The sequence below is a fragment of the Contarinia nasturtii genome, unplaced genomic scaffold, assembly GCF_009176525.2.
Source record: "Contarinia nasturtii isolate CC-2019 unplaced genomic scaffold, AAFC_CNas_1.1 Cnas_scaffold_2544, whole genome shotgun sequence".
Lineage (NCBI taxonomy): Eukaryota > Metazoa > Arthropoda > Insecta > Diptera > Cecidomyiidae > Contarinia > Contarinia nasturtii.
This window is the reverse complement of record NW_022199865.1, coordinates 1-13,291: the sequence shown is the minus strand read 5'-3', so window position 1 is coordinate 13,291 and position 13,291 is coordinate 1. Positions and strand designations below refer to the sequence as shown.

The following is a 13,291-nucleotide window of genomic DNA, read 5'->3' as shown; positions in this document are numbered from 1 at the left end:
AAAAGACTGACTGTATATGAAAAACTGTTTTAATTGAAAATGCAACTGAAATGGTTGAGAGATAAATTTTTTCGAAAGTTTTCCCTTTTTCTAATTGAATGTAAAATATGATTTTTAAATATATACCCTTGATATAATTTGTGCACCCATCGCAAATGAAAAATAAATCAAACACATAAATGTGCGATACCATATAAACGAATTCACGATCATTTTATTTTCAACAAAAAAAAACAGCGGGTTTTGACCAAAATCTTTGGAAAAATATTAGTGAGCTTGATTTGGAAATCTTGTTGAAACGGTCTTTAAAAGCTCGCCAATAGCACTGAATCATACTCGAGCGAATGCAACTCATTTTATAGCAACAAATCAATCGACTATCAACGAAAAAATTTAACTTGCAAAAGATGTATAAAGTTCAATAACAGATTAAAGAATTATTCCTTAGGGAATTTAAATTGGCATGACTCAAGTGCATTGATTGTTTATTATTCATTGATTTGCCGAGAAGAGGAAGAATAAGTGATATTGAGTAACATTTATAAAAAGACTGAATTTATTTTGGTGCATTCTCTCGGATGAAAATTGATTCGTCTCAGATGAGTCACTAAAGGACCAAAAAAACTTCAGCGCTTGCACTTCAAACGAAAGATAGCTTAAAACGAAGGGGAAAAAGCGAAAAACAGTAAAAAGATATTAAAATATGTTATTTATTATTACTCTTGAAAAAGTGTTCGTTCTCTCTTTTTTTTTTAATTAAATTTAAACCAACAAATAATTATTCATCTTCTGGTATATTGATTGCCAATGTCCATGCGGTGTGTAGACCTGATTTATCGATTTGAACTTTATCTGGGAATTCGATGTACATTGACTCATCTGAGCCATACCACTAAAAAGAATCAATAACATTGATTTAAATTCAAAATTTTCCACCGAAATCAACAAGTCAACATACGTTTAATTTTTTCGAATAGCCCAACATTTTGACTTTGGTGTTACTGTCGAATTTTCCACCAAGTGAATATAAATTGATTCCGGCCGAATCATATGGATATTTCAGAACAATTGCATACACAATTGTACGTTTGGTCGTTTCTAATTTGCTGGTATACCAAACATCTGGGGTTTTAGTATCGTTTTGATGAATCCATGGATGACTACCATAAATTGCATCACGGTTTATGTTCAGCCAACTGCCCATCGTACGCAAACGTTCAACGAAAATTGGTTGGATTAAACCGGTTTGTGTTGGACCAACGTTAACCAATATATTTCCGCCGGTGCTGATTGTGATTACAATTTCTTTTTTTTAAAAGAAAATTCATTCAAATTCAAAATTCATGTGTCAAAAAAGGTGAGAAAATTAAAGAACATACCCTTTATTAACTCTTCATTGGTTAAAAAATCGTCCAAACGAGCATCAGCTCGATAGCCCCAGCTTTTTTTATCAATGGTCATTGCATTTTCCCATTTATGCTTTTGCAAAATACCTTAAATTGTAACGAATTTCATGTGAAACCATATGAAAGACTCTGACTCATCACTTGATTTCTTCACTCTTGCTCGCAATAATGTATTCAAAGTAACAAAAAAAGGTTACTATGCAAATAAAAACGGAAGAGAATTGATTGGCGACCGCAAGAGGTCAAAATAGTTCAAATCAATAAATGATAATTGGTGAGTCAGAGTTCTCAATATTTGATCACGAATTTTAAAATGAAATTAAATTTTTATCTCTATAGCAGTAATGTGCAAAAGATGGGTATGCACACTGGCAACCAAAATGTTCAATTCGAAACGAAAAAAATTATGTCAAAAATGTTATTTTTGCTCTTCATTTATAAAATAACCCTTCAAAAAATTAGAGAACGCACATTACTGCATTGTGTATGTTATAAAAACAATACCTGGATTAAATCGATCGCCACACGTGTAAAAACCGCCATGTTTGCACTGCGAATCAATTCCCCATCGGTCTGAAATAATCAAATTGATATAGAATGTGAGTGATTTTTATTAGGAGTCAGGAAACTGTATAATTTATACCGTTGACAACGACCGTTTTCCTAACTGGACTCTCATTGTAGAGCCTAAAACAATAAAATTCGAATATAAGTGTGAGATTTTTTTTCTATTCAACGTCAAGCAATAATACCATGCAAGAAATCCAGTCGCTTCCCAATATTCACAAGACGCTTCACCTTCACCATCTGACCAAAAAACTTCAGGAGAATAGTTATTAACCAATTCCATCATCTCGGGCATAACCTAAATAGACACAGAATAGACCACAAAAAAACAAATCTGTTTTAATTCCGAATCGAAATTGTAGATGTCGGTGTGATATATGCTGCAATAAAACCCATTCTGTAGATATGTACTGCCATCTACCGTATTCGATGCACAAAACTTATCTAACAAAATGTGGTTTGAATATTTACTTTCTTGGTAACAAAATCATTTTCGGTGTATGATTTTTGTTTATCGCTGAGATACATCGGATTAAACCATTCAAAATATGAATGATAAAGACCAAATTTGAGTGTTGTATTTGCACGAATTGCATTGGAAAGTTCACCAATTAAATCACGATGTGGACCGACATCCATTGAATTCCAACTGAATGAGTATTTTGATGGCCACAGGGTATAGCCATCATGATGTTTACTTGTCAAAACCACATATCTGAAGTCGAGAATAGAAAATAAATTAGACAGTTAACTCGTTCAACAATCAAGAACATTTTCCAAAAGCAATTACTTTGCACCGCTTTGTTCAAATAACTTGGCCCACTCGTTGGCATTGAAGTGTTCTGCAGTGAATTGAGGCGCAAACTCTTGATAGGTGAAACCAGGCTTAAAATTCTTTTTCATGTATGAAACATATGGTTGATCTTTATTATCACGTAAATACTTCCAAAACCATTCAGTACCAAATGTGGGCACCGAATATATGCCCCAATGAAGAAATATTCCAATTTTTGCGTCATCGTACCATTTCGGCAATGGTCGACGGTCTAAACTATCCCAATTTGGTTCGTAGGTCGGCTCTTCCACCGTTATCACTTGATATTTTTCACATTTAATGCACACAAACAGCACTTGAACAATCGCAAACAACATCCAATGTCTTTCAAAAGTCATTTTTTCGTTTTTAAATTCTACAAATTGTTGCACACCGCAATATGCTACTGCAATATTTAAATGCGTTCGAAAATATAAAATAAAAAATGAAACAAATGAAAGGAATTGTACACAAACATTATACTAATCTAATCAACCAACCAGGATGGAGTAATCAATTTTAATAACACACAGGGTGTGAACTGTTGAACCATCACAAATGTGACAGTTGCACGAAAACATTTATTATTATGTTGATTGTTATTGTTGTTGTACATACATCACCCTGTCAACGTAATTTAATCAAAGTCAAAATGCGTCCAGTTGTGTGTGACGATAATGCGGTTTGTAGTACTCATTACTCTTGTTCGATAGACTGCAAAATTAAATGTGTGTTTGTTTTTTGATAAAATCAATGGACTTTCTTCTATTTATAATTTTCGAGTTTTGAACATTTGTTTATTGATATTTTGTTTAGCATACACGCGCATTAACAGCATGATAAGCCGAAAGCAATAATGAAAAAGTAAATGAGTGAAACACTTGGTCAGAGCAAACGATTGATCAGAGAGCACATCGTATTGTGCTGCATTGATTCAGGCGTTTTGTTTTTCTCTTTTAATGTGGAAAACGAAGATTTATTTCACCGCATACATGCGAATGAGGCGCGATTGAACTCTGAACATCCATAGAGGTTGAGAGATTCTTTTGAAAATGTACATTAAATGAAATCACTTCAATTTTATTGGATATATATAATATATTATATATTTAGCACATGGCAAACGCTTCTTTTTTCCAATTTGTATCATTTTTTCCCCCATTTTATGTTTCTTCTACATGTTGTCAAAAGAGGTGAAAGACGACTAAACTTAATATGTTTGAATTGATAAGACAGATGACTACAAAATATGATCAAATAATTCTTGATTAAAACAAAACTAGTTAATTGTAATGTATCCTTCATGTTGATATTATTACTATATAATTACAATATATAATAAAGATTATGTTTTTTGTGCAAAATAAATTTTAAAAAAATCTAATCAAATGCTCTCTTCATCGAAGAAAAATTATCGTGATGAATTTTTGTCTATTGTTTAAACATGCATATCATCGATATGATGTAATTCAACCGGTTGTGGTTCTCTCACGAATTCGAGTTGTTCATTAATGCGTGCAAAATATGTCGGTATATTACCGCGGCCTTTGATATAAGTTTCGCCACGATAATCACAGCGAATACCAAACGATTGTAATTCTTCTGCCGATTCTTTGGTAAGTTGGATTTTTCCCGGAATTCCAGTGCTGTCCATTCGTGATGCCATATTTACACCGTTTCCCCATACATCATACAATGGTTTGCTTGAACCAACAACGCCTGCCATCACTTTGCCATGGGCGATTCCTGTAATCAATGCGCTCGTCAATAGAAAGTAAATCTTAATCTCGCGAACAAATAACTTCGCATTTCATTTTCATTTTATTTTCATCATTCTTTTCATTCTATAATCGGGGTGTTTTTGATTTGATAACGAAAAAGAAACCTCGAAAAAAAAAACAGTAGAGAAAAAATAAACTGACAATCTTACCAATTCGCAGCTTTCCGTCACTTTGAAAATTCTCCGTATTAAACGCCTCAAGGATTCGCATTAGCTCAAGTGCAAATTCAGTTAATACGTAAACAACATTTTGTGATTGTCTGCTGCTTTGTTTTCGTTCCCGTTTCGATGGATCGTATCGTGGGTTTTTCTTCGGACTTTTAGGAATGGCTTCTGGTGGGACGAATGTTTTGTTTTTGTTTTTTTGTTCAAATGTATTTATTCCATTTTAATTTTAAAGAAAAACTCTGTCTTGAGTATCTCTTTAAAGAAAATCTGTTTTTATATTTAGCTTACTGAAATTGAAAGTATTCCAACTACGACGACCATTTGAAAGCAATGATGTGCGTTGATTTGGCGAACTACATCCACTGTTTAATGATGCGGATGAATCACTCCGTCCCGGATCCAAGCCACACGCCACCATATACGTCCAACCAGACACTTTAATTTTTTCCAATTTCAATGGGCCCGCTTTCGACAGCAATTTCTCATCAAAATCACAAATAATACGATTTAATATGCTCAAAATATTGCGTTCAATATCAACGGTAGCGTCGGATTGGATGTCATAGTTCGTTATTGTTGCAAACATGATGGCCACGTTATCATACTCTTCGTAATATAATTCGTCCTTCATTTGACGACTCATGTAAATTTCAGCTAGAATAATGACAACGTTAAGAAGATTTTTTTTTTTTTGTAAAAATAGAATGCAGAGTTTTGTTTTGTCAAAATTACCAACATGCGCAGGTAAAATGTTTTGCACCAATATTTTGATGGTGTCTTTTGTGCATTCGGATTCTTCTTGTCGTTTTTGCAATTGCTGCTTCCATCTATTTATAGAGAAATAAGAACATTGACACAAAATAATTCAAAATATTTCATAATTTTTTAAAAATTTCACTTTAGATAGGAAAAAAAATATTTAATTCTAACGTGTAATCAACCCGTGTAATGTATTCAGTTTGTCTGTCAACCATGTGCAATGAAACGGTGATAAAAATTACAATTAATATGTGTCCAACTTTTGGATCCAACGATGCACTTATCGATGGGCTTGTCTGTGAAGAAAAAAAAAATGCTGAAAAGAATTTGGGGTTTAATCGATTGAATTCCATTTACATTAAACAGAAAATCATAGGACGCAAATATAATCCATGAATAAAAGCCCACAATCAAAGCGCCAACAATAAGTTTGAGTATGAAATGTATGCGACCAAATAAAAAATTCACACAAATGGCCATAATTAGACTTTGAGTAATGCCCTGCAAATAAAGAAGGGAAATTGTTGCATTTAACTAATCGAATTTATTGAATTTTTTTTTAGATATATAAAAATAAATAGAACCCATGGATTAAAGCACTGTAAACATTTGATTGAATGTGCATGGTTTCCATCATGCCCGCGAATCGATTCATAGTCGATCTGTTGAAATGCAGTAGAATAGAAGGAGTTTAAATAAAATGTACATGTATGTATAATAGATGACAAAAATGCATGTTTCAGCTTGAAATTCAACAATAATTGCTTACCAAATGAATTAAAGCGCTAAACGTAAGCACACAAACTGACACAAAATAAATCAGCGTTCGAGCTACAGCGTTGCTCATTACACTTTTCGATGTATTAAATAGGTATCGCAAAAATGGGTTCGTTGGCAATTCTATCAAATTTGGATCGTCTTCGTTTATTGGTCGAATTAATATCCAGATTTTTTTAAACCATGTTATCGATATGAAGAAAAGTAAAACTAAAAAGCCGATTATGTTCAGCACCCAATAGCTCCAACCGTTCCTAGAATATTTTATACAAACGATCAAGAAGTGTAGAAAAAAAACAACAACAATAAAATCAGTAAATAAAATGAAACGGTAAATTATAGAGAAAATTGAGTGATGTGCAACCATGAAGGTATCTATGTGTGTGTGTGTGTGTTTGAATTTTGAAATTGCTCACGGATTATTTAGTGACTGTGCAACGATGATTCCAATAAAAACGATGAAGCACATGAATGTACTGTACTTGAGCATTAAATCTTGCTCTTGTAAAAAAGACATCTCCCATTTTTTATTACGAAATCGTAATAGAATTGTCGAGACTTTGCTACTAAGTGATGAACGTTCGTATTCGGCATCCTCGCAACTATCACGGCGACGGCTCGAAAACAAGTGATTGAAACTTTAGACGGTGAACGAGATAGAGAATGAAGAAAGAATTGGAAAGCCAGAAAAAAAAGAAAGAAAAAATTAAACCGAATCATTTTAAAGCAATTGGAAGTTACTCTAGTAGTAAAAAAAATCTTTCGAATGGAAAACTTACTGAAATTTTCCAATTGGCATTCGGTCCAACTCCAGTGCCATTTCACTATTGGTTTGTTTCATAATTTGCATATACTGTTCCATTGAATTTTGCATAAAATTCTTACCGATACAGTTTCCATTTCGATATGAACAGTCAAGTAATAGCTTTCTCTGTAAATTTGACCGAAATGGAGTATTTATGCATTGAATTTTATTTACAATATGCGTAATAGCAATATACATTACATTATTGCGTGTAGATCGATTCATCATTCGTTTCATGCCAGAAGAATATCTTCTATTCAGCTCGTCCGGACTGTAATACTGATTGATGCAAACAATTTTCCATTAAATATAAATGAGAAACATTACATCTCTCACCAACTCGAACTCAACAAAATTATATTGTATCATTACTTACGTGAAAATCACCTCCATAATACTGTGGTGATATCAAAAATGTTTCAATATTATTTTTGAGTAGAACCGGATCTTTTTTTGCCATTTCTGTGCCCGGTTCAAAAAAGTACTGATCTTCTAGCAATTCCAGTGTTTGCTGAGTAATGTGCACTTTGCTGTTGATGAAAAGTAATTGAAAAAAGGGGCTGAACCAAACTATTTTCAAAGAAACAATTTTTTTTTACCCAGGCACTCCAGTTGTTTCTAATCTATTGGCAATGCTAACATCTTTGGACCAGATGTCATATTGCCATTTACAAGCACCAATTACACCTGACATTATTGAGCCCGAATGGACGCCAATTCGCATATCAATATTTAGATTATTTCGTTGTGCACGCACTTCACGAATATCACGAATCATTCGTAATCCCAAGTCAACGCAACTCCTGGCATGTTGCGGATTTGGTTCGGGTACACCGCTCACACAATAATAGCAATCGCCCAAGAATTTGATGCGCAAAACATTGTACTCCTGTAAACACCGAACGTTATGCAATTAATCGACGTTGTAAATTCCATAAGTGCAAGTGTTTGGAATCATAAACGTGGACCAACAACAACGCAAACAACGTCAACAACAATGAATTAAAAATAAAAGAATTACCTCGGATGCCTGATCGAATTTAACGAATAGTTCGTGTAAAACTTCAACTAACGTTTTAACTGGTAGCTGGGTCGTGATGTATGTGTAATTCACAACGTCGGCATAAAGTACGCTGACGCTTTTATGGTGTTCAATATAAAGTTTGATTGGTTGTCCACGCCATTGACGTCTCGGAATCGGTATATCGAGGCTGTGCTGCAAGTGTGCTCGTAATTACATTTCTTACACGAAAAAAAGGTGCTTTTACTTCGTTTATATATAAACCTTAGCCCGAACTAACTTGTCCAGTTGCTGCTATTATTGATATAGAAACGATATTATGTTGCCGCATATGCATTCACCAGCAACTATCAATGGTAGCAGCTGAGAAGTTAGCTTGTGCTAAGCTCTGTTCATACACTACAAAAACATCAACGACAAAAAAATCAATTACCTTTTGGCATTTAATTCCTGTGTTGATTCGTGTTTCTCTTGTCGAATTTTCTCAATCATACCACGTATGGCCTTCTCAAGCACGGATGCCGTGTGCGCTGGCAAAATGCTTAACAGCAAATTTTTCTATAGATCACATTACAATCGATAATAAACGATGAAACATATCAATTGTCAGGTAAAAAAAAAAAAGAATGGATAGACAAAATACACAAATGACACAACCGAACAAAAATAATAAAGAAATTTCAACGAACCTCTTGATCACGAGCATATCGTAATAGCAAATTTCCTTCGACGCACTCACGACGATCTAGAAATGCTCGTCGAATAGCCACTTCATTCTGTAATCGTACACATACGCCGAAAAAATTAACACCCAGCAAATATACCAAGTCCGTGATTGTCTGCATGCATGTATTTGTACCAAAATATGAAGACAACAAAAAAAAAGTAGATCGACAAGAAGGGAGGAAAAAATTGAATTGAAACAATCGAAAATTGGTGAAAAATGTTAATTACTTTGATTACGGCATAGTCGTCTAGACGATAAGTCATAACATGTGTCACAAGTAAATAACAAAATGAGGTCGACATTGCCAAAATGACGCTGTGCAAATTTTCGGGCAACGGCAAGAATATGTAAATTGCAAAAATGATGTAAGCATCGTAGCTTGGCCGTAGCGGTGGTCTCACATGCGTTCGCACCGAATGGTATAACGGTACAATAATATCCAATATAACCAAACCGATAACAGTTGCCACCGAACCGAAATTCGGTATCCACGTTTGCTTTTTAATTAAATGCTCATTGAATGACGATATTAACGACACCCACACAACAATTATACTCGCCAAATTGCAATACACTTCCGGGCTAATTGGCGCTGATTTCTGTGAATAATTGAAGCGAATTTAAAAAAAAATTAAAATATAATTCAATTAAATAGCAACACAACAATCAATTGAAAATTGATTGGAATTTACCTGCGTTGCGACTAAAGCAATCGTATGCACCATACCAATTATGGTATGCATCACAAAAAATACCGACAAGTAACTACGCTGCAATCGTTGCACGTACGTTCGATAAAATGTTTCAAGTCCCAAGTTTTCACATTCCGTCTATGAAAAGGAAACATATTAAGAAAATATATCATTTTGAATTAAAAAAAAAAAACAGATTCTCATTCAAATACCCGTAAATTTCCCCACTCCCATCTACGATAGTCGTTGATTGCTCGGAATTTTTTATTTTTCGGTTTATCACTGTCATCATCGTCATCCATCGATTCGGATGTAAAGTGTCTTCGATTCAATTGCTCTGACTGCCGACGTACAACCAAATCCATTTCAAATTTTACACACTATTTACACAACAGTCTAGTATCTAGTTTTCCTACCGAAATCAACAAAAAAATTATGAATGAGTTAGCGAATGCAGTTGCATTTAAACTAACAATGAACGAATTATTTCATTTAGCGAGACGACACACGAGTTAAAGCGAGAGAGGTAATTGAATGTAAAAGATTTTGACGTGGATCGGCTTTTGTTTATCAACAGTCTTCAATGAAATTTTGATTTTTATTAGAAAAAAAAGGAGAAGAAGAAACGAATACAGAGAATATTTGTTATCTTATCACTCTTTGATCAACTGATATTTACAATCAATTCTAATTCATATATTCTTCTCAATTTAATCGAAATGCTATTGAAATAAAACTCCAATTTTTTTTTTGCCATTTGAAAATCATTTCTTAATTTGTTGACGTCTTTCGACTATGACCAACTTTTTTTTTCGGATTAAACAAACGTGATAACATGAACAAAAGATTCTCGAATTCGAAACTTGCATGCGTCAATATGACTATTCACTACACATTCAATCTGGATACATTGGTGCATATTCTTTGCCATTTAAATGCATAAATTTGTATGCAGGTTTATTGTCGAGTGAGTTCAATTTTTCGAATTATCTGCTCTTAGTTTTTAAAGGATATGAAGAAGTGTATTCGATTTATTGAAAATCAATAAAAATTCCACCGAAACAATCAATTACAACAGCGAAAATGGTTCTCTACTTTATAAAATATTTTGAAGCTTCAGCAATCAAGGTTTTTTTTGCTTCAAGCTCAAATTAGCTTTATTTATGTTGCCCCAAACTCAAATGAGTTTGAAGAGAGTAAAAGTGTACTTTTTATGTGAAACAAGTTTGAATTTGTTGAGAAACATTCTTGGGAACGTTGTGAGAGCCAATGTCATGGGAAGCCAGACGGACTTTTCTCGTTCATTTATAATGGTGCTGTAAGCTAGAGTGTGTTGACTGATATCGATGACACATATTTCAAAACTGTCAATATTCGCAAAACTCTCCCCGGAGCATAGTGACAAGTCACTTGTTTTTTTTCCAACTTCTAACTCAATTCAATAAACACATTGGTACAATCGATTCAATCACTTGATCGTCGTTAAACAAAAAAAAAGCGAATACAAATAAAACAGAAAATACTAATACATTGATTTTTGTATTAATCAAAGTTTACAATCAAATTCAAATATAACAGTATTTCGCATTAATATAAGCATTATATAACCATTTTTGTGACATTTTTAGCTTGAGTTATGAAAGAAAAAACATTCAAACATTTTCACTTGATGCATAGCCCTTGGATACGCACGCATTCCGAATGATTCAAGTAGTTGACCACCATAAACTGACACAAAACGCCGTAAGGTAAATTTTTTAAATAAATCTTTGATAGAAGCCACACACTTATCGTTTCATTTATAAATCATTTGATTATCAATTTATCGCTATGATTCCACATAAAATATATACTAATGGCGAAAATGGTGTAAGTAAAATGAATCGTATAAACACTGACTAAAGTGAATTCTTAACATTTACGGTGACATGTTTCTCACTCTTTGACTTACTAATACACTTAATTCCATCCGGTTTCTTTTGCTCTGAATGCACCACACAATGCGGGTAAAACTCAATCTATCACTTGAATGATATTAAATTTTTCTTTTTGTTCGAATTTTAGTAAAAAAAATCTCACAACAATTTTAATTTTTTTTTTCATACGATGTGCGCTGTCATGTGCAAACACAAACAAAGCGAATGGAAAAACGTTTTTTAGTTTTATCGGTGAATGATACACTTTTTCATTCCGATAGCTTGAATTGTTTGATGTATATTGGTCGAAATGGCAGCAATCTGGACTATAATTGACTACAATGTGTTACCGATTGCTTCAATGAATAGATAAGATGAATGTGTCGAATAATACAAGTGTACACATTTTCATTTGTCAATGTAACCAGTGGTGGTGCACTTGTCTTTGCGACATGCCGCACAATTTCATTGTTACCTTATTTCGGTGTGATATCGCGAGCGCGCACACACACACATATTCAATCAATCAGGCGAAAAATTCAATGCAAAAAATAAAAAGAATGAATTAGAAAGTGTGTGCGTGAAAAAAAAACCAAAGCCTTTTAGTCATTGTGGTAAATTGTGTTCGATAACATGAAATTTTACTTGTAAATAAAATCGTTTCGCGAATGATTCATTGCAAAAGCATGTAAATAAGATGTTATCACATTCGATAACATTGATCGGTAAATCAATTTGATCGAATGCAACACTCTGAAAAAACGTGTACACTTTTGACAGCAACACGTCAAGCTGTTTTGTTTTTCTTTATTATATATATGCAAAATCATTGACGCTTCAATTTCGTCTAAGTGTACAATATGTTTGGGGTGAATTCGTCATGTTTTCATTCGGCCGTGAATTTGCACTTAAATCAACCAGCCAATTGACACCGTGACTTTATACGGGTGTGTAAAAGTTAGTAATCTCCACTCGATGAACGAATATGCAAGCATGTCAACAATTGACGGGAAAGCGAGAGAGAAACAGAATGAGAGTGAGAGGAAGAGAAAATGAAGGGGAGAAATTGATTTGTTCATGTGCGAACTCACAATTTTGTGATTTTGGTTTGATGCTTTTTAACTGCTGATTTGTTTTTTTTTTTCTTCCACGATTCACACAATGCAATAAATATGGGAATTTGCTCATAATTTTTTTTCTCTCTCTCCTTTACACGTATCTTGTTGAACAAATAATAATCAATGCGAAAATTTACGTACGGATATTTATGCTCGTGTTAGGTCGTTTGAAAATTTTATTATATGCTAAAATTGCAGCGAAAAAAGGGCGACGGGCGACAAAGAGAAAGAGATTTTTTTTGATGAAAACAGATGATGGAACGTAAAGCGGTACGATGAAATATTTCACTTTTCAACCAATGAGCGTAGCGCAAATGTCAGCAAGCGGGATGGAGAAATAGAAAAAGGTTGTGTGTGTGAGAGAGAATGAGCAAGAGCATGACTTAAAAATAAAACGTAATTTCCGTTGTTTTTACTATTATCGATGAAGGTATATATATATGATGAAGCTCTCATTAACGATTTCATGCGTAACACAAAATGAATGTGCTTGCGAGCTCAATTGGTTGAGATGAATGAAAAAAAAATGGCGGTAACAGCATCAACAGCAGTAACAATTGTATGTGTGAATGTTTTCTATAATGAAAGTCATCGGTGATAAATTACGAGATTCAATTGGATTTTCATTTACAATGGCTTAAAAGTCAACACAGAAGAAAAACACACAATCATATGCATACACATTTATTGATGCGATATGCTTTCGGTGAAGGATCGTCATTTCAATCCGAACAAAAAAAA

The 13,291-nt window shown here is 33.6% G+C and overlaps 2 protein-coding genes across 4 annotated transcripts; both read right to left on the bottom strand.

Annotated features, from left to right (window-relative positions):
* Nucleotides 1-692: 692 nt before the first annotated feature.
* On the bottom strand, nt 693-3,276 carry LOC116348576 (putative alpha-L-fucosidase). Its single transcript, XM_031779612.1, has 8 exons — nt 2,764-3,276; nt 2,445-2,688; nt 2,159-2,271; nt 2,050-2,093; nt 1,911-1,979; nt 1,380-1,493; nt 959-1,305; nt 693-892 (listed from the first exon to the last, which is right to left on the bottom strand). Exons 1-8 carry the CDS (start codon nt 3,144-3,146, stop codon nt 779-781), a joined length of 1,428 nt encoding a protein of 475 aa, XP_031635472.1. The 5' UTR covers nt 3,147-3,276; the 3' UTR covers nt 693-778.
* Nucleotides 3,277-4,070: 794 nt separating this feature from the next.
* On the bottom strand, nt 4,071-11,599 carry LOC116348575 (adenylyl cyclase X E-like). 3 transcript variants are annotated; one of them, XM_031779608.1, is made up of 20 exons: nt 11,468-11,599; nt 9,729-9,928; nt 9,517-9,654; nt 9,052-9,423; nt 8,787-8,936; nt 8,531-8,655; nt 8,098-8,287; nt 7,676-7,965; nt 7,453-7,606; nt 7,278-7,355; nt 7,051-7,202; nt 6,688-6,909; nt 6,264-6,525; nt 6,079-6,156; nt 5,852-5,995; nt 5,666-5,790; nt 5,468-5,562; nt 5,024-5,389; nt 4,718-4,900; nt 4,071-4,533 (listed from the first exon to the last, which is right to left on the bottom strand). In XM_031779608.1, exons 2-20 carry the CDS (start codon nt 9,879-9,881, stop codon nt 4,226-4,228), a joined length of 3,585 nt encoding a protein of 1,194 aa, XP_031635468.1. In that variant the 5' UTR covers nt 9,882-9,928; nt 11,468-11,599; the 3' UTR covers nt 4,071-4,225. The 3 variants fall into 3 exon arrangements, with proteins under 3 accessions (XP_031635468.1, XP_031635470.1, XP_031635469.1); XM_031779610.1 differs by lacking the exon at nt 11,468-11,599 and adding an exon at nt 11,209-11,226; XM_031779609.1 differs by lacking the exon at nt 11,468-11,599 and adding an exon at nt 9,990-10,101.
* Between the last annotated feature and the right edge of the window lie 1,692 nt (nt 11,600-13,291).

Bases quoted from the DNA above. Each gene is read 5' to 3' on its own strand.
- LOC116348576 (XM_031779612.1), bottom strand. From the start codon at position 3,146: ATGACTTTTGAAAGACATTGGATGTTGTTTGCGATTGTTCAAGTGCTG. The intron at 2,272-2,444 runs GTAAATATTCAA...GTGTCTATTTAG, and splicing joins ATGATTTTGTTACCAAGAAA to GTTATGCCCGAGATGATGGA. The intron at 893-958 runs GTATGTTGACTT...GATTCTTTTTAG, and splicing joins GCTATTCGAAAAAATTAAAC to TGGTATGGCTCAGATGAGTC.
- LOC116348575 (XM_031779608.1), bottom strand. From the start codon at position 9,881: ATGGATTTGGTTGTACGTCGGCAGTCAGAGCAATTGAATCGAAGACAC. The intron at 7,203-7,277 runs GTAATGTATATT...TCAAATTTACAG, and splicing joins ATCGATCTACACGCAATAAT to AGAAAGCTATTACTTGACTG. The intron at 5,996-6,078 runs GTTCTATTTATT...CTTTATTTGCAG, and splicing joins TACAGTGCTTTAATCCATGG to GGCATTACTCAAAGTCTAAT.